General features: G+C 46.4%; 1 protein-coding gene and 1 non-coding gene across 2 annotated transcripts; one reads left to right on the forward strand and one right to left on the reverse strand.

Moving 5' to 3' along the window:
* Positions 1–925: 925 nt before the first annotated feature.
* On the reverse strand, positions 926–997 carry TRNAW-CCA (transfer RNA tryptophan (anticodon CCA)). Its single transcript has one exon. It is a non-coding gene; the product is annotated as a tRNA-Trp (tRNA).
* A 4,762-nt stretch (positions 998–5,759) lies between these two features.
* Positions 5,760–16,620, forward strand: LOC149354694 (uncharacterized). The gene is made up of 3 exons (XM_089577541.1): positions 5,760–5,817; positions 14,926–15,136; positions 16,317–16,620. The coding sequence occupies exons 1-3, from the start codon at positions 5,760–5,762 to the stop codon at positions 16,618–16,620; spliced, it is 573 nt and encodes a 190-aa protein (XP_089433667.1).
* Positions 16,621–21,141: the final 4,521 nt, after the last annotated feature.

Here is a 21,141-nt window from a genome sequence, read left to right on the forward strand (position 1 = left end):
GAGATAAAGGAGGTGTTGATATGCGACGGTGTGGCCTTGCACTGTTACGGTTATGATGCGATAAGGTATAGCGGTCGTGCATTTCAACAAAGAACGAGGCTACGGTGCTAGAACGGGTAGCCGTTGTGAGGTCGATTCTGATAACAGTAGTTCTTCAGAGGCTACTTGCATGAGCCGCAATCAGTGTAATAGACTACGACTGCGGCATTCTGCGTTAAAAAAAGTCTGTGACATATACTATAAAAAGAAATCCAGCAGTTAAGTAGGTGGTGTGCGAAGCGACGACCCTGCAATCCCAAGAAAACTATTTGCGAAAAACAGACATCTCCGACCTCGAAACGTGGGTCGGAGCAATGTAAAGGAAGCGCTTGAATCGAACGGAGAAAAGAAATGCGCTTGACAATTGCTTCCATCTTAACGAACCATTCCTCAAGTTACCTTCTTTCTTCCCGGACAACCGGATGCCGGCATTTTGATGACAATAACATTCTTCCACCGAGTGAGGGTTACCAACTCAAGCACCGCTTTGACTGCCGCCGCAACATAGTATCATTATTAAGACGCTGATGCGAAGAAACTGAAAAGAAGAAAGCGCAGGAATCACGCGAAGAGTACACGAGTGGCGAATGGCGACCTCTATGCGTTTCGGCTTGGGCGGGCCGGATATGGCTTCAGGAGCGCGTGCAGCTAGAGCAGCGCGCTGCCCCGGCTGCGGAGCTGGTTACGACGCCGCGAAACGCAGGAACTGGCGCCAAAGAGCTGCGCTCTAAAACGAGTTTGGTTTGCAATCAAAGCTACAGCGACGTACAACTGCATTTCAGTCACACGTGGTGTTGTAGAACGACTGCTCACGGCTTCATATTTTTGATTTCTCAGATTTATAAGTAAACTGAAAACCCACTAATTACTTCGAAAAAAAAAGACTTGACCCGGACGTGATTCGAACACGCAACCTTCTGATCTGGAGTCAGACGCGCTACCGTTGCGCCACCGAGTCGGGCTGCGAGCTGTGCACAGCTGACTTCTTTTTGAAGCAGGACAAAAACAAAATCCCGGATGTGCCTGAAAAATAAAAATATAATAAAATTATTCTCACACAGAGGGTAGGGCAAAAGGAAGTGGAGTGATGGTGATGGAGGGGTAAAAAAGTTTTGCACGAGCTTTGCACATCACAGGGAACGAGTTCTTCGGCCCGGAATAACGAAGAGTTTTCCAGCGGTTTTTTTTTAAATATCATCGTGGTTGTTTCGAAGCAGAAGGCTATTTATAGATCCGTTGGGCAAGACAAACTGGCTATGTGCCCGCCATTCGGTCCTGTGCTTTTTGTTGAAGGTTGTACCGGCAAAAATAAGGTGCTGGAACCTTCTGTTGGTGGCCAGTTCAGAGCATGAAAAGAGTGTAAAGGCACTCGGCCGCGTCCACGCATTCGGCGCAGAAATTCCCAGCGACGGAGGGGCATCTGCGGGAGCTGCCACTCTGGGAGACGCGGGTTTGTTATCGTTCACGACATTACCAGACAGATTATTTTTGCCATGAAATTTCAATAAAGGCGTTTACTTCGTGATTTCGGCTACATTAACCTGTGCATTCAAGCAAAATTAAGGCAGATATTTATATTAAAACCTCGCCATGTAGGTCAGGATTTGTAAATGTACGATGACGATAGTAGTCCTTCATATGCTACAGAAACCGCTGAAGGCTTATCTCAGACGAGCACGTCTATGAAATCACTTTAGATGCTTACACAGAAAGCTGCTCGCAGCCCCATTTTGTCGAATGGGGAATGAAGATAGCAGCCGGTTCGTCGTTGCTGTCAACACAGCCATGTCATTATTTGCTGCTGAGATCGCACACTAATCACTGGGAACGGACAACAGAACCAGCAAGACAAATGGAACAGGTGCAGAATGCGGGAACCGCGCCAGTACATTTCTACCACCGTAAAGCGCTCGTTGTAACCTTACGTTAAGAGGAACACATTCATCCCCAAGTCACGTGTGGTAATTTTTTTTTGTGATTTCTTAAAGGACCTGTCCCATAAGTAATGCCTGGCAGCAGAATTCACAGCAAGTCCCCACAACACCTAAAGCATAAAGCGTACCAGCTAGCACTGATCATTCGCAATGGTACGAGTACAATTGCCATTAATTATTTTTAAAGTACAAAACTGTGTTCGTTGCATCGAAATCAAGCTGGCTGAATGGCATTGTGGCGATAACATTGAGCCGGTTGAAGACATAGCAATAAATAAAGCATTTTAGAAAAGTAGCATATATGAATACTGCAGCGCTATTTGAAAGGAATTTATTGTTCTTTTATGAAGAACTGCTTTTTGCAGTGTGTATATTTACACAAACATTCACGCCGCCCTTGTTCCTACAGGTTCACCTGGGGTCAAATTTATTTATTGAAGCAGGAAAGCTCCAGTTTATTATGTGCACAAAAATGAAACCAAGGTGGGGCGTGAGCTGGCCAGGTATTTCTGGTCGCCTCAAGAACTCAAAGAAAGAAGCTTGACCGGCCAGCCTTCTCGGCGTTTTTCAGGCAGCACTGCGAAGGCACCGGCAACACCAGCAAAAGTGATGGAAATAATGAGTGAGCTTTAATATACTTTTCGTTGAAGCGAACAATGACAAAATTTCTTGCGCAGATACAGAGAATGTAATTTTGTGAACCGTGGCCTTTTAAGTCATTTTGCTAAGATTTTAATCCATTGCTTGTACAAATCATGTTTTTTTAGGCTTCGTCCAAAAGGTCGGGGTCGAGGATCCAGCTGATGTGCCGGCACCAAACAGGATGGCCAATGGGCGAAAAGCTCTTGAAGTGGCGAGTGTGGGCGTTCGTCTGAAGCCCTTGGCTGACAATAAAAATGTGCAGATTGTGCGAAGGTGTGTGTTGCAGTGCGTGAGGACGGGGCATCACTTGTTTCGTTTGAGCATGCATGCCATCATTTGGCTCGCAATTTCTAACACTCGGTGCTAATATGGCAGTATCGAGTGTGTTGGTGATCTGCTGGCAGCGTGCCACTCTGCCAGCATGTAGTATTACACAGTGTGGCAGTATGCAGTGCTATCAAGTGACCAGTATGCTGTGTTACTCAGTGTTACATAGTGTTCTAGAGTATAGTGTTACACAGAGTACGAGTATGCAGTGTTACAAATTGTTCTAGTATGCAGTGCTATCAAGTGTACCAGTATGCAGTGCGATGAAGTGTGCCAGTAGTGCCCGAGTGTAATGTAGTGTAATGCAGTATCAGACCGGTCCGATAATCAGGTATGGCACTGACACACTGTGTCCGAGAGGCACTGCGTTTTCCGACAGGGTCAACGGGCAGATTCATCTTGCCGGCTTCGTAGTTCTTCTGCAGGGCCGCCATGACTTAATCTTGAGCATGAATAACCTGATCGAGCATGACGCGGTCATAGACCTTCGACCGAAGCTGATCACACTTTCACCGGTTCAAGTTATGCCTTCAACGGCAACTACGGTGCACCACGCGACCCTGTCTGCTTGCCGGTGCGCCACGCGACAAGCAGGCATCCCAACCCGGTAAAACGTCGTTCTTCTCGATTAAAACCGAATATCCTTTCTGCAGCAAGATCACGAATTTCTCCACAATTCCTCTTATCACTAACTCATTGATGGGCTCCTGCTTTGCTAGTTTCTTCCGTTAACTGTTGAAGTCTATACTAATTCTAGATATTAGCGCCCTATTGCCATTACATTGCACCTTTCTGAGGACCTCCACATCCTGAAAAAGTGATCGCAGTAGTACGTAACTTTGCAAGCTCTTTTTACTGCCGAACATTAACTCGCAACGATCCAGCAACACGTTTGGCTCTAATCTTAGCACGCATGCATTATTGATTAGATTCGCCCGATACACATCAGGGCAAAGCAAGTCGGAGACTTCCAAGCCAACGCCTACCCGGAGCTCCTAAGTAAGCTTTCTTCGTCTTTCACCCAAGTGAATTTTGGGCAGTCACGTGTGTTGTATAATGCAGCCTGCTTTAACGACAACAAATATCCCTGCTAAATGACTCCTCTTCATTCAGAATTTTTTATTTACGCCTCTGCTGGACGTCATGGCAGACACCAGTGACGCATATTTGCCCGTGCCCTGGCTTACCTCGACGGAGTCCCCGTAGCGCCTCCACATGACGGGTAGGTGCGACGTCAAGGCGTCAAGGAAACGCATGCGGCGTCGTGCGGCTTCGAGGCAACACATGTATAACTGGAGAAAACGTTCTGGGGTCGTGGGCCTGAAAAGTGCTTTGCGTTCCCACACATGACGGTTTTTTTGTAGCTGCTCAGTTGCTTTACGCTTGTCTGGAACAAAGATTCGAATATTTGACTAATCCACTTCATTGAAACCTCTGCCATCATAAGGGCTCAAGGAAGTGGCACCTCGGGCTGGACAATTTTATCTCCTTCTTCCGAGAGCTTTTTTATTCCCCAAAAGGCTAAGAGCCGCCCAAGGAAATATGTACTGCCTGATTCGTTCCCCTGAGACAGTCGCATTAGACGAAGGTGCGCTTACCTTGGATGCAGTGTGAAGAAGAAAAAGGAGATCGCATTGAGGCGGCAGGCTCGAGGAGCGAGGCGCGAGCGGAGGCCTGAGCAGCGCTGCCAGACTTCGGGTCGAACGTTCCATTCACCCTTCTCTGCAAGGCGTATCGGTGGTACTCGACGCCAAGGGTCCTTGACGGCGGGTGCCCTTACCTGCGCAAGGAAGTACAAGGCGGAGAGCGTTACTCAGGCACCTTGTTCTGTTCCTGTGGACAGAGGTGAACCAGCTGTTCCGGCGACAAGAAGACCAGTGCCTGGGAACGGGAGACTCACTGCCATCGGAGTCACTTTCTCAGGTGAGCAGCATCTAAATGGACCGCTAGTGTGACATGCAGGGAGATAAAGGGGTGGCAGTGCGTTTCACGGGCGGATTAGTCAAGGTATTTTACTTCTCTTATCACGGCCATTTTTAAACTCGTTGCCCATTAGGTAAATCCCGAACAGCAATGAGCCAACATTGTCACACGCACTGCCACTTTTCACGCCCTGGTAGCTAGGCCTTTCAAGCCAGGTCGCTTAACTAGTGCAGCATCACAGATGCTATTTATTATGACGTTGGCCTGGGGAACTTCTGTCTTACATATCAGGTACTCTGAGGCATACCTTTCACAGTGTTCGTAGTTTTGTTCTGAGGAGGGCATATTAAACATTCCTGGCGTGCACTGGCGCAGTGTTTTTTTTTGCGAATGCAGCGCCCAATTAAACTGATCGCGTTTACTGATCGCGCTTTCCCTTCTAGTTTGCCGATCACAGTGTGCACTTCCCTGTTCTATCTTCACTGCCGAGTGAACGGATTAACGTTTTCTTCTGATGTGAGTGGGAGTGATGCCACTCAGAAAATGTTCGCAAATTTATATGACTTGAATCCACCGTCCTTTGTTGTGCCTTGATTGTAAAATTCTTTACTGCAGAAGTGCCCACATATGACTGCCATGATTTTAGGCTAGTATCAAGAATTCTTTCTAGTTCAGCGCATTACCTTAAGGTTGGCGTGAACGCTTTCCCTGGCCTCGGCGAGAGACCGAAATGTGTGCATCCTTAGCCCCTACTCGTCTCTACCTGTTTGTGTAGGACACCCCCTGGAGCTGCGCTTCGTGCCGATGGTGACCAGCATGCATGAACGAGTGCTGTTATTTAGCCCCAAGTTCAAGTGGTTGCGTGGCGGTACTGGCGGTGCTGGCAGCGCTGGCATGCGGCCTTCGCTTGTGTTCCTCCCCTCTCAAGCGGATACCTACGAGCTCGTGACAGGTGAGCGAGTAAGTCTACCATGCATAGGCCGGTTTTAGACTACGGAACAAAATACCAGCAGGGCTTTCAGTTGCCGTGGAGATTCTTTTGGGCACTGGGGATGAAACCACATGTATCCAGCATAGGCGGTATCACAATCACACCGTAAAACAGCGCGCTTACACGGGACGAAGAAAGAAGACACGCACGCACACACACAGCGCTGAACTTACAACTGCATGGTTTATTGCTTTGCTCGCAATAAATACCGGATAGGAAAACAAAAAACAACCAAAGGAAGGCGAGGAGATATCCTCCTGTCGCATCATGTCGTCAAAGGTTATTCAAGATATTTAATCTCTTTTCTTGTCAGTGCCATCGATGGAGTGCTAACGCATGACGCGCCTTTCCTGTCTATGATGAATGCTTCATATAGTTCACGTTTGTGCTGATGATTGTACCGCCTCAAAATCTGGCTTCGTCCAAGGTTAGGTGTGCAATGACAGGCAGATACGTGTTTTGCCAGCGTGCTGCCGTATCCCATGCGGATGTTATTGGCGTGCTCTCGTAGACGGTCGTTTATGCAGCGTCCACTTTGGCCCACATAAGATGCGCCGCATGACAGCGGTATCTCGTAGATTATCTCCGTGTCACAGGTGGTGAACATTTTTTCATGTTTCTTACTGCACCGCGCTGGTTTTGGGGCATCTTCATTCACCATTCTGCAAAGCATATTGAGCTTTCTGGGTGCGGTTAGGACCAAGTTCACTCCAGCACGCCCTACTATCTTCTTCAACGAGTGGCTGATCCCGTGCAGATACGGCATAACAGCCATCTTCTCTCTTTCTTTGCGTGGCCTCATCGGGAGGCTAGATAGGCGGAGATCCTTCAGGAGCTTGAAGCCGATCCCTGAAATGAGGGCATCCGGGAAACCCGCTTCGCGTAGACGTTTCAGCTGAGATTCCATGCTAGCTTGCTGTCGGTGATGGCACGATCTTTTGAGGGCATTGTTCAAGGCGCCCAAAGCTATTGCTCGTTTGACAAGCTTCGTATGCGCGGACGAGTAAGGCAGAAGGCATTTCTTAGACCTCGGAGCATAGCACCAACACAGATGGTCCTCACTCGAGAACAACCGTAGGTCAAGGTACTGAAGTTGGCCTTCGTCAGGCAGTTCTTTCGGGAGTTCAAACTCACCCAAATTTTCAGAGAAGACCTTGAAAAGGGCCTCCACGTCCTTGCCTGGGTCCTGATCCGACTTTTTGTAGACAACGAGGAAGTCGTCGACAAAACGGAAAACCCTTATCACGCTGGTGCTCAGCAACGCTTCTTTTAGCCGACTATCAGCCTTCGCAAGCAGAAGATCGCTGAGTAGAGGTGCGACACAGGATCCTATGCACACGCCCTTCTTCTGTACAAACAGTTCTTCATTGAAACTGATGAACGTTGACCTTAGGTAGAAAGCCATCGCCTCGAGGAACTTCTCTTTGCTGATTCCGCAAGCGTTTTGAAACCGGACACTCCCCAGTGCTTCAATGCCTTCTCTTACCACAGCAAACAGAGAGGGGTGCGGTAGTGAGTAGTATAGATCCTTTACATCGATGGAAAATACACCCACTCCTTTCGGGCATGAGCCATGAAGGAAAGCGGAGACTTCTTCAGGCTTCTGGACCTGGAACGGATCTTCTATGGCTAACAAAGAAAGTGAGTCTTGTAGAAACTTGCCCATGGAGTGCTGCCAGGTGCCTCTTTCCGAAACGATCGCTCTGAAAGGCCAGTTTTCCTTATGTGTCTTTACCATGAAGAACGCGCTTAAGCACAGTCCTTTGCTTTTCGTCACTGCTGCACCGAGCTTTGTCAGGTTGAAGGCCTCGCAAAGTTCGGAAAGAGGCACCTGGCAGCACTCCATGGGCAAGTTTCTACAAGACTCACTTTCTTTGTTAGCCATAGAAGATCCGTTCCAGGTCAAGAAGCCTGAAGAAGTCTCCGCTTTCCTTCATGGCTCATGCCCGAAAGGAGTGGGTGTATTTTCCATCGATGTAAAGGACCTATACTACTCACTACCGCACCCCTCTCTGTTTGCTGTGGTAAGAGAAGGCATTGAAGCACTGGGGAGTGTCCGGTTTCAAAACGCTTGCGGAATCAGCACAGAGAAGTTCCTCGAGGCGATGGCTTTCTACCTAAGGTCAACGTTCATCAGTTTCAATGAAGAACTGTTTGTACAGAAGAAGGGCGTGTGCATAGGATCCTGTGTCGCACCTCTACTCAGCGATCTTCTGCTTGCGAAGGCTGATCGTCGGCTAAAAGAAGCGTTGCTGAACACCAGCGTGATAAGGGTTTTCCGTTTTGTCGACGACTTCCTCGTTGTCCACAAAAAGTCGGATCAGGACCCAGGCAAGGACGTGGAGGCCCTTTTCAAGGTCTTCTCTGAAAATTTGGGTGAGTTTGAACTCACGAAAGAACTGCCTGACGAAGGCCAACTTCAGTACCTTGACCTACGGTTGTTCTCGAGTGAGGACCATCTGTGTTGGTGCTATGCTCCGAGGTCTAAGAAATGCCTTCTGCCTTACTCGTCCGCGCATACGAAGCTTGTCAAACGAGCAATAGCTTTGGGCGCCTTGAACAATGCCCTCAAAAGATCGTGCCATCACCGACAGCAAGCTAGCATGGAATCTCAGCTGAAACGTCTACGCGAAGCGGGTTTCCCGGATGCCCTCATTTCAGGGATCGGCTTCAAGCTCCTGAAGGATCTCCGCCTATCTAGCCTCCCGATGAGGCCACGAAAAGAAAGAGAGAAGATGGCTGTTATGCCGTATCTGCACGGGATCAGCCACTCGTTGAAGAAGATAGTAGGGCGTGCTGGAGTGAACTTGGTCCTAACCGCACCCAGAAAGCTCAATATGCTTTGCAGAATGGTGAATGAAGATGCCCCAAAACCAGCGCGGTGCAGTAAGAAACATGAAAAAATGTTCACCACCTGTGACACGGAGATAATCTACGAGATACCGCTGTCATGCGGCGCATCTTATGTGGGCCAAAGTGGACGCTGCATAAACGACCGTCTACGAGAGCACGCCAATAACATCCGCATGGGATACGGCAGCACGCTGGCAAAACACGTATCTGCCTGTCATTGCACACCTAACCTTGGACGATGCCAGATTTTGAGGCGGTACAATCATCAGCACAAACGTGAACTATATGAAGCATTCATCATAGACAGGAAAGGCGCGTCATGCGTTAGCACTCCATCGATGGCACTGACAAGAAAAGAGATTAAATATCTTGCATAACCTTTGACGACATGATGCGTTACACCTGTTCTTGTACGCTTCCTATCCCGTTCAACCAGAGACGCATGGCTTGCAAAAAAGGGACAGCTAAAGGAAGCGAAATCTAAAATCTTCTTCAATGAAAACCTGACAGCACAGAACAAGGCGCTCTTTTGGAAAATGAAAAAAACGGCCAAGGAAAAAGAGTATGAGTTTGCCTGGTTGAAGAATGGAAAAATGTTTGTTCGTCGTGGCCCCCGCAGCCGAGTTATCAGGATTAGGACGACTAACGATCTGGATAAGATACGTTGAGTAACAGGCCGTATGCACACCACGGTAACTGATAGCAGCACCCTTGAAAATGACAGCCTCGTTCGCATATTCTTATCATGATGCTGATTCGTTTAAACATTCCAAGCCTCTACGAGAAAAAAATCAACTTTCCTTATTCCATCTCAATGCGCAAAGCCTTCGGAATAAACAGGATTCTGTAGAAACCCTCCTAAATGCACTAGACCATAAATTTGAATTTTTAGCTTTCACTGAAACTTGGTTTACCAATGATTATGATGTCATACAATTTCCAGGATACAAATGCGCATCAGTTTCACGGAGTAATAAGAGAGGGGGAGGTGTGGCCATTTATGTAATGAACCACCTAAACTATGTCACCATTGAAGATTTCTGTGTCATAGATCAGCACTTTGAGTGTGTCATGTTAAAATGTGTTGGTACCATATTTGCCGTTATATACAGGCCGCCTTCTGGATCACAGGCAATGTTTTTAGTATTTCTTGAAAATATGTTAGAACAGTGCATGCAGTTTAAGTCGCCTGTAGTTATTTGTGGTGATTTCAATATCGATCTCTTATTGCCTGAATCTAATCAGCAAAGGATGCTTGATATTTTTTTCTCGTTTGGTTGTGAAAATGTGATACATATGCCAACTAGAGTGACTGATATGTGCCGTACTTTACTAGATGTGTGCTTCACAAGCTACAAAAAGGATTATGTGCAAGCAGGTGTACTGATAGCTGATGTTAGTGACCATTTGCCGATTTTCCTGTCATTTAAACCATACTTTACAACACAGAGTCATTCCAAAATCAGTGCACCGATTACATATAGAATCATTAATGAAGCAAAGACCACAATATTTAGAAACTTAGTAGCAGAAACAAGTTGGGCAGAGGTTTTTCAACTATCTGACCCCGTTACAGCATATGACGTCTTTATTAAAAAAGTTACCGAGCTCTATAATCAAGCCTTTCCTACAGTGCAATTCAAAAAGTGCAAAAAAGCCAGAAAACCATGGATAAATGCTGAACTTCTGAAAAGAATTAGAAATCGTGACAGACTATTTGCCTCTTTTATCAGAACGAAAAATATAGACAGTTTGATTGAGTATAAACGAATTCGTAACAAGTTAAGCTCTGATATTAAAAAAGCCAGGACCAGTTATTACGAACATAAGTTTACTGATATCTGCAACAACCCTAAACAGGTATGGAATACCGTAAACAAGCTAATGTCCAAAAATGAAAGAGACGGCATCTCTGAACTTGTTATAAATGGTGTGCCTTACACAGGGGCGTCGCTTGCTGACAAACTTAATGAGCATTTTCTCATATCAGGGGCTTCAAATAAATCTCAGGCAAGTAACTGTGATTTTACATCGTATCTCACATCCAACATCGAAAGCTCAATGTTCATGTTTCCAACTACAGAATTGGAAATCTGCACAGTAATCAAAAACTTAAAAAGTAGCAGTGCATGTGGTGCTGATGATATTAAAGTTCAACCTATAAAATCCGTTAGTCACATGATTAGTGAGCCACTTACGCATATATGCAACCTTATTTTGAGTAGCGGAATATTTCCAGACAAACTAAAAATTGCAAAAGTCTCCGTCATACACAAGGGAGGCGATAGAAATGATATAAATAACTATAGGCCAATTTCGGTACTACCAGTCCTCTCGAAAGTAATTGAACAGGTTATAAACATCAGACTACTAAACTTCTGCAAGCGAAACGATATCATCGCAGAACAGCAATATGGATTTCAGAAAGAGAAATCTACTGAAATGGCGCTAATAAAAATTAAGGATAAGATAATAGACAATTTTGAGCAGAAAATATATACAATAGGTGTTTTTCTTGACTTTAGGAAAGCATTCGATTCTATCAAGCACCCGATATTGTTATACAAGTTATATAAATATGGCATTAGAGGAACGGCTCTCACATTAATAAAGAATTACCTCTCAAATCGTCAACAGTACACGAACATCCCGAATGCAAAGTCCACCTTAGGTCTGATACATTATGGAGTTCCGCAAGGATCAATCCTTGGGCCGCTGTTATTTCTTCTGTATATAAATGATGTAATTAACGTGCCCTCTACACCAGAAATAGTACTGTACGCTGACGATACCAATGTATTCTTCTGCGGACAAGATCTGGAAGCCCTCCAAGTAGAAACCAATATATGGCTGCAAAACTTATCCACATGGCTCCGCACTAACGAACTGCAGTTAAACACTAAAAAAACTAAGTACATTATATTCCGCGCACGTAACAAGTGCATTAAACAAGAAATACTGATTCAATTTTGTGATGAATCTATTGAACGTGCAATATCTCATAAATTTCTTGGCGTCATATTTCACGAACATCTCGACTGGTCCCCTCACATTGAAAAAGTTCGCACAGGTATCTCTAGGTCCATTGGTATCATGTATAAATTAAAGGACCTTTTGCCTATGTGGCTAAAGAAACAACTATACTACACACTGGTACATTCGCGTTTCCACTATTGTCTTCTTGTTTGGGGCACAGCACCTAAAACAAGCATAGAAAACATATACTTATTACAAAAGAAATTTCTGCGACTAATGGATAATGCACCATACCTTAGCCACACTGCCCCATTGTTTAGGAAACACCAATTGCTTACACTGTGGAATGTTATAAACAAAAAGATAGCGTTAGCCACTTACCAACAAATGCATTCTGATCCTGCCGCCTTTTGTCATAAGTATCTCACGAAACCACACAGCTACAACATACGGCACATAAGTTATAATAAGGAAAAAATACGTACTAACTACGGCGCCCAGAAACTTAGCTACAGAATTTCCAGTTTTTTAAACGATCACCATCCTGCTGTAAACATTATTCAAGAAAGCAAATCATTGAAAGCTTTCAAAAATTGCATCACCATGTATCTGTTGTCACTCCAGGCATAACCACTTCTTTTTTTCTTTTTTATTCTGTTGTCTCTCATAGTACTTCTCCAACTGTAGATAAATGTTTAAGATGAAATTACTGCAGTTCACTGTTAACCAATCCTTTCTGTATTTCCATTTCGTTTTTATGTCTATTTTACTCGCTGAATGTCTTGTGCTCTCGAATGGGAGCAAGAAGGGCGTGGACTCTTTGTCAGGCATCCTTTTGCCTTTTAGTCTGCGCCCTAGGCAACTGTACCATTGAGTTGTCTAAATAAACACTTTGACTTTGACACTTTGACTTTGACATGATGCGACAGGAGGATATCTCCTCGCCTTCCTTTGGTTGTTTTTTGTTTTCCTATCCGGTATTTATTGCGAGCAAAGCAATAAACCATGCAGTTGTAAGTTCAGCGCTGTGTGTGTGCGTGTCTTCTTTCTTCGTCCCGTGTAAGCGCGCTGTTTTACGGTGTGATCATGTACCAACTGGCCCGGCAACTATCCTTAATGCGGTATCACAAAACCTGCTAGGCGCAATATTCAAATTGCTCTCGACCAGATTTTATGCCTGTTTGGCACGGTGCCCTTCTGCTTTTCTTCGTTCTCCTTAATGACGCGTGACCGCGTGAACTATCCGCTGCCGATCAGCGCTTGTGCACTCCAGTGTCAGTCGAGTGTTGGTCTTAAGAGCTTGGACACCCTTACTTGCTTTCCAAATATTCAGCCTCACTAAACAGCGCCACAGGGCATGCGGACGAGCAGGAGATTCGTTCCAGCCACGATGGTTGCAGGATCACGCTAATGATTTAGCCGCTTTTCCTTTGCGTCCTCACGATATTCTTCACCACCTCTTCTTGCACGCTGTGACTGCCATCTATATACTATACAAAACCGTATTTGGTATTAAATGTGACGGCCTACACCCTTTCGAGTGCGCTGTCCATGTGGGATCATTTTTTCTATCCAGCTAATCTCTAGAAAATGGAAATGGAAGTAACTGTTATAAACCCGGTTTTATCCTTGCAGTGGTATGTGAGTGGTCAAGGCGTCAGTTGCACAAAGTGCTACGCTTGCGCGAGCATGCATATCGAGCAGAGGCGCACATGTGCCACCGAACTTTTTGCTCGTGTATAAATAGGTGCATTACAAAAATTCGCGTCGCTTTCGGCTTCACAATTTTCATCAGTTTCCGTTTCTGTTTCGTCGTGATTTCGATAAAACGTTTCGCTTAGATTAATGAGAATGGGACCTGAAAACGCTTCACAGTTATCATTCGACGCGATGATTGCATGCGCTCCTACGTTCGCGTGCGGGGCCGGATGCCACACACATCGAAGTCTCTTTCACGAAAACGAACAGCTGCGCAAAGCAGTGATGCGGATGTAAAGCAAGACAGGTCGAGAGGTGACTTACAAAGCTTTATTTCCCAGAATGCTGTTTTATGCACAGCTACAATTAAAAGCTATGAAACAGCTTGTAATAGTCTATGAATAGGAGCTGTGTGTGGGAGCTTGTAGTAGTGTTTTATATTAGAACTGCAGCAAATACTGCATTAGAGACACTTTGACTAACGTTGGAGGGAGGTTCTTTAGAGTGGAGGAGTGATTATCGTTTAGGTGGACGTTCAGGGGGACTGGGTGAACCAAATGGTTATTGAAAGCGTAGCCCCGAATCTGCCTCCTTTTGTAGGGTCACCGTAACTGTGTTTGGCTGGGTTAGCAGACCGAAGAATTGAAGATAGGAAGTGGGTCTGGTTGACAAAGGATAAAAGCGTGCATAATGGGGGGTGGGGGGGGGGGGCGCAGTAAAACACGAACTCCCACGCACGAAGACACCACACACAACCGACACCACGTAGCAGCGCCGCCAGGCCCCGACTGGACTGGAAGCGACTGGGCCGCCACTGGAAGCGAATTCATTCAGCAGAGGCTTGGCGATAGTAGCGTGCAAACATCCGAGGCCGGCAATGCGGCGTAGGCTGCGCCCAAAGACAAGACGAAACGGCGTACCGGGAGGCGTCACGACATCCGCGGTGCCGGAACATCCAAAACTCACGGGAGCCGACAGTTACTGACGCCAGCGTGCGTGGCCGCTTAGAGGGAACTCCGAGAGTAGAGGCGACGGAAGAGCAGTAGTTGAGGCCTTGGTGATAGAAAGGGGTGCGACAGAGCGCGCTTAAATGGTGGACGTGGGGAAGCGAACTGCGCGCTAAGAGGATAAAAGAATGGTGAGCTTATTTGCAGGGCCTCTTCTCACGTTGGAATGAAGCGCGCGTAAGAAAGTTCAAAGCATTAGTAAGTCCAGCAGGTGATGTTGGCGGGCACTGTACAGGACTCGCACAGCAAAAAGTTTGCATGGAGGTTAATCGACGCGTATTGTGCTGTTTAAAACGGGAAAGCGTGGTCTGGCGCGGTGGCACTGCGGGGAACAGATCTGGGCGGGGTGGAAATGGGAAATGAATGTTATTAATGTCCTGTCGCGTAGTTGGAGTATAACGGGAGATCCGCGCACTTCAGCCCGCAAATGCGTCCAAAAGGAACCACGTGAAAGCTTTTGGGCTGCACTCTTGATTAGCTTACGCACGATGACAGAATTATCGGGCAACATTCGGAAGCGCATCTTCTTCGACAGTTGTGGGGTGCCATCGCGGGCTGCTGGTCACGGCCGACAAAGCGATCTTCTTACTGGTATGCGAGCTGTACCAGGCTCTCTACGCCGATGAGGACTCGAACCAAGGCATCTTGGGCGAGTTCCTATATCGCGCCAGCACTCGCCCGCCGAAATCAGACGTGCCTGACGTCACCGAAGACCAAGAGTCGCCGACGGGGCGCACCAAACACCGGTGAGCGATGGTTACGGTAAAGAGCTGGCCGCATAATTGGTGGCTAGCGTTGGTTGCATGCAGTTTTTGAATTCTCGTTGTTCAAGGAGGAGCTTTTGCAAGAGCTTTAAACAGTTGAAAAATAACAATCACGATGCACACTGTTGGGTTACTAGGTTAAACATGCTCAGATACATTATGTTAGCGCAAACAAGAAGACAAAAACAAAAAAAGCTACCGAAGCGATTGGATGACACCCAATGTGTTCCTTGCGAGTCCTTTTGTCAAGGGCAAAAAATATGCCAAACAAAGCAAGAAGAGCTCACTTCACCCTCATCGTGTAGCGCTGCGCTTAGCGTAAGAGGGGTTCACGGGTCTGGGACCTTTACGTCGAGGAGACGGTGTGCCTGCTGAATGTCTTCATTTTTCCCACTCAGAAGATGACTCAGTGGCCTTCACAGGGCATCGCTGGAAAATGTAAGGCTTTACAGCGCAGCTGTGCAAGGCGTCCTTCTCTATTCTGGTGCGTACGTTGGCGTAACAGAAAGGAATGCGAGGATGGAGGGGAAAAGAAAGCAGGTGCAGCGCGGCACCTGATTGGTGCCGCAGTTCATTGACGTCATGCACGACGTCATGGCAATGGTCACGCTGCCTGTCATGTCGGACGCCCACTTTACATGGATGGATGAGCAGTCGTGCGTTGAAGTGTGTGACATACAATTTTACACGGATGCATGCCTGTGCTTGAGGCACGGTCACCCTATACACCCCTACTCTGCACCGTTACACAGAGTTGCTGAGTACTGCGAATGACATCAGCATTTCGCACCACCAGAGCCATCGTCGAAATTTTGATTTGCACATAAGTGAAAACGGGTGATTTTTCTCGTCATTGATAGGAATTAAGAAGCAACTAATTGTTGCGTTGCGTATTATTGCATAGTAGTAAGCACACATCACTGAACATACTATTAAAACAGTCATATTCGATGCACACCACATAATCAATGTGCGTTAACTCCGCTCTTTCACCTTGGCTCGAACTTGCTTCCCGCACGCTAAATTCGAGATAAGATTCGTTATATGCACTCATCTGCCATTTTGCTCTGTACTGAAACGAACTTCTGCGAGTGCCCCTCCACATAGATCGTATGCGCAGAATAGCCACATATCCTTGTGCATACGCTCTTCCTCGTTGCAGCGCGTCGTTCCCCGGTCCCAGCGCCGAGCAGCAACAGCGACTCATCGAACACCGCCACGAAGGCACGTCGCGCTGCTGTTTCGGCTCCACGGCTGTGGTTGCTTTTCCAACCGGCGCTGTGACCTCGGCAGACGCTGCGCTGCGGATCCGCTGCCTGCCTGCACTCAGGGAGCTGGGACTGCGGCTGCGACTGCGGCTGCGGCTGCCGGGTGGCGCCCTACAGTCCACTGCGGGTCTTGGGCGTGTTCATAGCGCAGCTGGGGACGGAAGTCGCCGAGGAGATATAGGGCGCCACCTGCTGTGAGCCACCACCTTTGGATCATGCAGGTACCACTACGTACCAAAAATCTCTGCTTCTAGCTATCGCACCCTTATCAGTGCAGGAAAACTAATTTTTCAAGAAGTCTACCTCTGCGAAAACTACGGAGTTGTACGTTTTTTTTGCAGCTAAAACTTTTCTAAAGCTCTATTGTCCCTATATTTTTATACATTTTATTCTTCATTATTTCGTTGTATTGGTTGACTAGTTGGCTCGGTCCTTCTCGTTTCCCCTCAGAAACTTGATCTGTGCGTCGCGGCGTGGCATCATTTCCGCGTTCGAAATTTTCGGACTGGAAATGCAATTAAGATTTTCAAGTCATGATTGGACGTGCTACCACATACAGGCGTTTCTTGTCGACAAAGCAGCAGCTGTTAACGATGTATAAACGTCGGAGAGAAGGTATCCTATACGCTGCATATAGTATGAGGGTACTGTAAAGTCTTTTTTATTTCGAGGAAGCAACCGAGTGATTTCGTTGGTAAACTCGAACGCACTGATTCGACTGAGCTGGTGAGAAAGGCAAGTGGTCGTGCGAAACTGTCGGACATTTCCCCCTGCGTATCTCTCAATCTACGAGATGAAGACACCGCTGAATTTGTTGCCCTTTCAAAGAAATTGCGGCGTAGTCATCGAATGGAAATCAACTGTACGTAGCCCGACTTCCTCCCCACTCGTCAACACTTCAGCGCTCCTTTAATCCGATGCAAGCCGTTAAGTGCAGCATCATGCTGCTGCTCTTTAACGGTTGCTTCTTGTGGAAAGACTTTGGTTAGGTGCCGTTTGACTTTGGCGTCTCTCCGAAAACGATTTCAGCGAGATTTTGTATTCTAGATTGGGGCGTTCAAGTATGTCTGACTCTTTTGGGGCCGGAGTGAAATGTCGTGGGAGGAAGTGATCTTAGCAACAAGGGAACGCAGAAGTGCGTTTCCAGCGATTGCCCGAACTTCCATCTGTTAAGGAAGCGTCCAAGTTTATTCAGCAGCAATATTTTGCACTTCTTCCTCTCTTTTCCGTTTTTAAGCAGAACAGTAAATATTCCGCAGGCAAATTATTAAAGAGAACTTGGGCAGCCTCATTTTTTAGACAAAAATAATCTTTCAATTCAATTCAATTCAGTTCGTTTATTTCACCATGCACATGTAGGCAAACCATTAAGAAGCATGAAAGACAGCAAAAATCCGGCCATACTCAAAATAGTGCAGAAAAGTGTCGAAGGAGGAGATGAAAAAGACTCCGTCAGATGAATGTTAAAGCTTTCTCGCGGCAAGGCTGTGACATGCACACGCGCTTTCGCGTGGTGCCCTGTACGCAACTAGGCGGGCGAGAGGACCTTTCGCTTGGGGTTGAACTAGAACACTCCTTACCCGCCAGCCGTCTGCAGTTCTGTCACCCTTCTTTCCTCTATCTCTCTACAGCTTTTCCCGTCTTTCATATTATCGTTCTATTGGCTGGTCCTCCTCCTTATGCCCCACAAAAGTTCAGACGGTGATCGTAAACTGGCAGTGGTGGATCTCATGGGTTCTCCACTGCCATGTTCGGTCAAACAACCTGTCATTCACTTCAACAGGAATTTCTTGCACAATACATATCCCGTTTTTTTCCCTGCATTTTTTGTCGCTGGTAGCTTCTAGTGGTTTGGTCGTAATCAGTCTTGTACACTGTAGACAAGAGAAACAACTGATTACAATCACTTCTCCTGAAATATAACTGTTTTCAGTGTCAATTACATTCCCACAAAAGTAACAGAGGAGTCACAATAGAGCAATCGACTTCTCTTACGTTATTTACTTTTATAATCACAAGACAGATATACCTGTGCAGCTACCTTAATCTCTTTCCTGTTATAATCATACGCTGTTGATTTTCACCCCCAGTTCGTTTTCCAAGTTTTTATCTGTATTTTTTCACATTTCGTTGTGAAAACGTCACCTGTGATACTGAATACTCACGCAACGTTGCCTTTCCGATGGAATGCCAAAAAATCTTGCATTTCACTTCCTGGGAATGAGAGCTGAGCATCGACGCCTGCAGAAGCGTCTGCACTCCGCAGGAGCATGGTGGGCTGCTGCTCAACGGTCCCGAGCATAAGCTTGTTGGGCCAACCAACGCATGCCTGCCTGCTCCTATTTCTCTTTCCTCTTCCCCCTCCCCTGACGTTCCTTCTCTCAAGGCGCGGTTCAGACGCCTACCTAGTGTAGGACAGTTTCCGGGAATTGAATCTTGGCATCAGCACACCTCGTTTATATCTGCTGTCCAGTTACAATGGTGCGCCAATGGGCCAATTTTAACTGTCGATCACTTCAAGTTGTGTTCCTTTCTCTGCGCCTGAGTACGGTAATCAAGGAGTGCGAGCACCGCGGAAAGCGAAGCATTCGAAGCACGGAGGAGCAAACGAATTTGGGCTGTTGCAAGCGCATTAGTGGATCGCGAGCAAACCACACCAGTCTGGTCGGACTCGGACCTCAGACGCTTAACGATCGTTGCGTCCATTGCACCTTTAGCGTGCGTGGCGGTGCTCTAAGTTAAGATGTTCGCCAAACAATTTGCGGGGTTAGGGCGCTTAATATTAAGTTGTTTTTTAAGGCCACGGAATGGATTTTGACACTAAAAGTGAAGAGGTTGCGATTATGTTTAGAAGTGGCAAATCTTCGCATCTTCTTGAGTGGATGTGTTTTGTTTTGTAGCTGTTTCCGGCTCATATAAGGCTGGTATGGTCCAAGTTGCCTGTATAGACGGAACAAAAACGTTTGTAATGTGTGCAACTGCAACAGGGTTCGGGGCTTTCATCGCACCTGTGGCGCTCTCCAAACATTAGAACGGAAAGTAACAGTCTTATTCGCGTCTTTAATGCTCACAAGCTTGTCATTAACTTCAAAAGAATACTTTAAAAATATTGCAAATTATAAAAATATTCCAAAACTGTAGCTTCAAAGTTGCGAACACAGGATCGAACCCGTTCGTGATGTGAGGCTGCGGCAGTGTACAAGATTTTCGAGGGGTGATACGTTTTATCGACTCTGTCGATAGCTTGTAATATTTTAGAGCTGTGATCCTTGAACTGTGCGTAAACAGCGTCGCAAGCAAGAATAGTCGCTTTGCGATTGAGAAACTCGCTCGAGCCGCGCAGAGAAAACACCGATCTGGGCCTTGAGTGCTGGGACATCCGAACCATTGATGCACTGCGGGTTCAACAAGCAAACGACCTTCGCAGTCGTATTCACTGCGCGAAGTAAGATGCGGGCACTGGAGAAGGCTTGCCTATCAGATCAGACAACCTTATAGTCACACCCCGTACCCTGAGTAAGGTGACAAATTATTTGGGTCATGGTGTAACCTCTGGTGGCAAATTGCAATTTATGGCATCAGTGACATGATTCACAAGAAATGACAGCAGCATATTTTTGAAAATCGCATTGTTAACTCCATTAAAGTCTTTGGGCTGCTGGGTTTAAATTGTTCTTAGAGAGTTGATACTGCTCTCTGTGGACACCGAATTCCTAAAAGGCGCCATACAAAGGACGGGTTATTGAACGTGCGCTATTCCATGTCTAGGCCCTATATAAAACTGCTTTTTCAGAAATGTCAGTCAATCGTTTTTAGCCATTGGTACTGCCGCGTTTTTTCAGCTGAAAAGGTCCACTAGGAGTTTGGATACATAATGAAGCCGAAAAGGTCCACTAGGAGTTTGGATACATAATGAAGCCGGGGTCCTCGTAGCAGTTTGTTACTACGTTTTGATGCATATGCTTGAAAATGGCCTGAACTGAGAGCTTTCCCGCTGGCGTTCTTTTTATACTTAGTGTAGTGTTTGTTTCAAGTTGTAAACCGAATGAAAATTCGCTATCTCTCAAAAGCTACTATGCCCTGCATGTGCAATGTCTATATCATTCTGCTCCTGAGAAAAATAGCTTTATTTCCTCCGGTGATTGGCCATTAATCTACGGTCGAAACAGCTATTAAGCTATTGAGCAGAGAACGGAAGGGAAAAGAGGAGAAGAAAAACGGAGCTCTTGCTTTCTCTTCCCTGGTCTGCTCACTAGTTACCATAGTTCTGTTTAGATATCTGTTGCGAAAAAGCGCACTTCACCTTCCACCGAAGCGGGCTCAGCATAGCTCCTTCGATCCACGCCTATGGTGAGCGACAAGGGGTCGTAAACTGCGCACATTTTACATTACAAACTACGAAATTTCTAAGCACATTACTCCATTTCTCACAACTACGCATGGTATCCGCTGTAGCTCAGAAGGCTATTTTGAGGAGTATCATCTATGCAAAGGATTCCCTATTCGGTCCGGCACATGACTTTACGCTGTGGTTGGTGTATTCGGATGACGATGAACACGCCATTCTGAAGCACAAAGGAGAAATACGAGGGCACTCAAAGTACTAGTTGGCTTTCTGTTCGTGTTGAAAAATCTCTGCCCAGAAAAGTCCCAGTTCTTTAGCTGTTTTCAGGCATGGAAGGTATGGACAAAACAGACTCGAAGAGTGCTGTTTCATTC

Source organism: Amblyomma mixtum, chromosome 3 (genome assembly GCF_055824585.1).
Source record: "Amblyomma mixtum isolate Tamu chromosome 3, ASM5582458v1, whole genome shotgun sequence".
Taxonomy (NCBI): Eukaryota; Metazoa; Arthropoda; class Arachnida; order Ixodida; family Ixodidae; genus Amblyomma; species Amblyomma mixtum.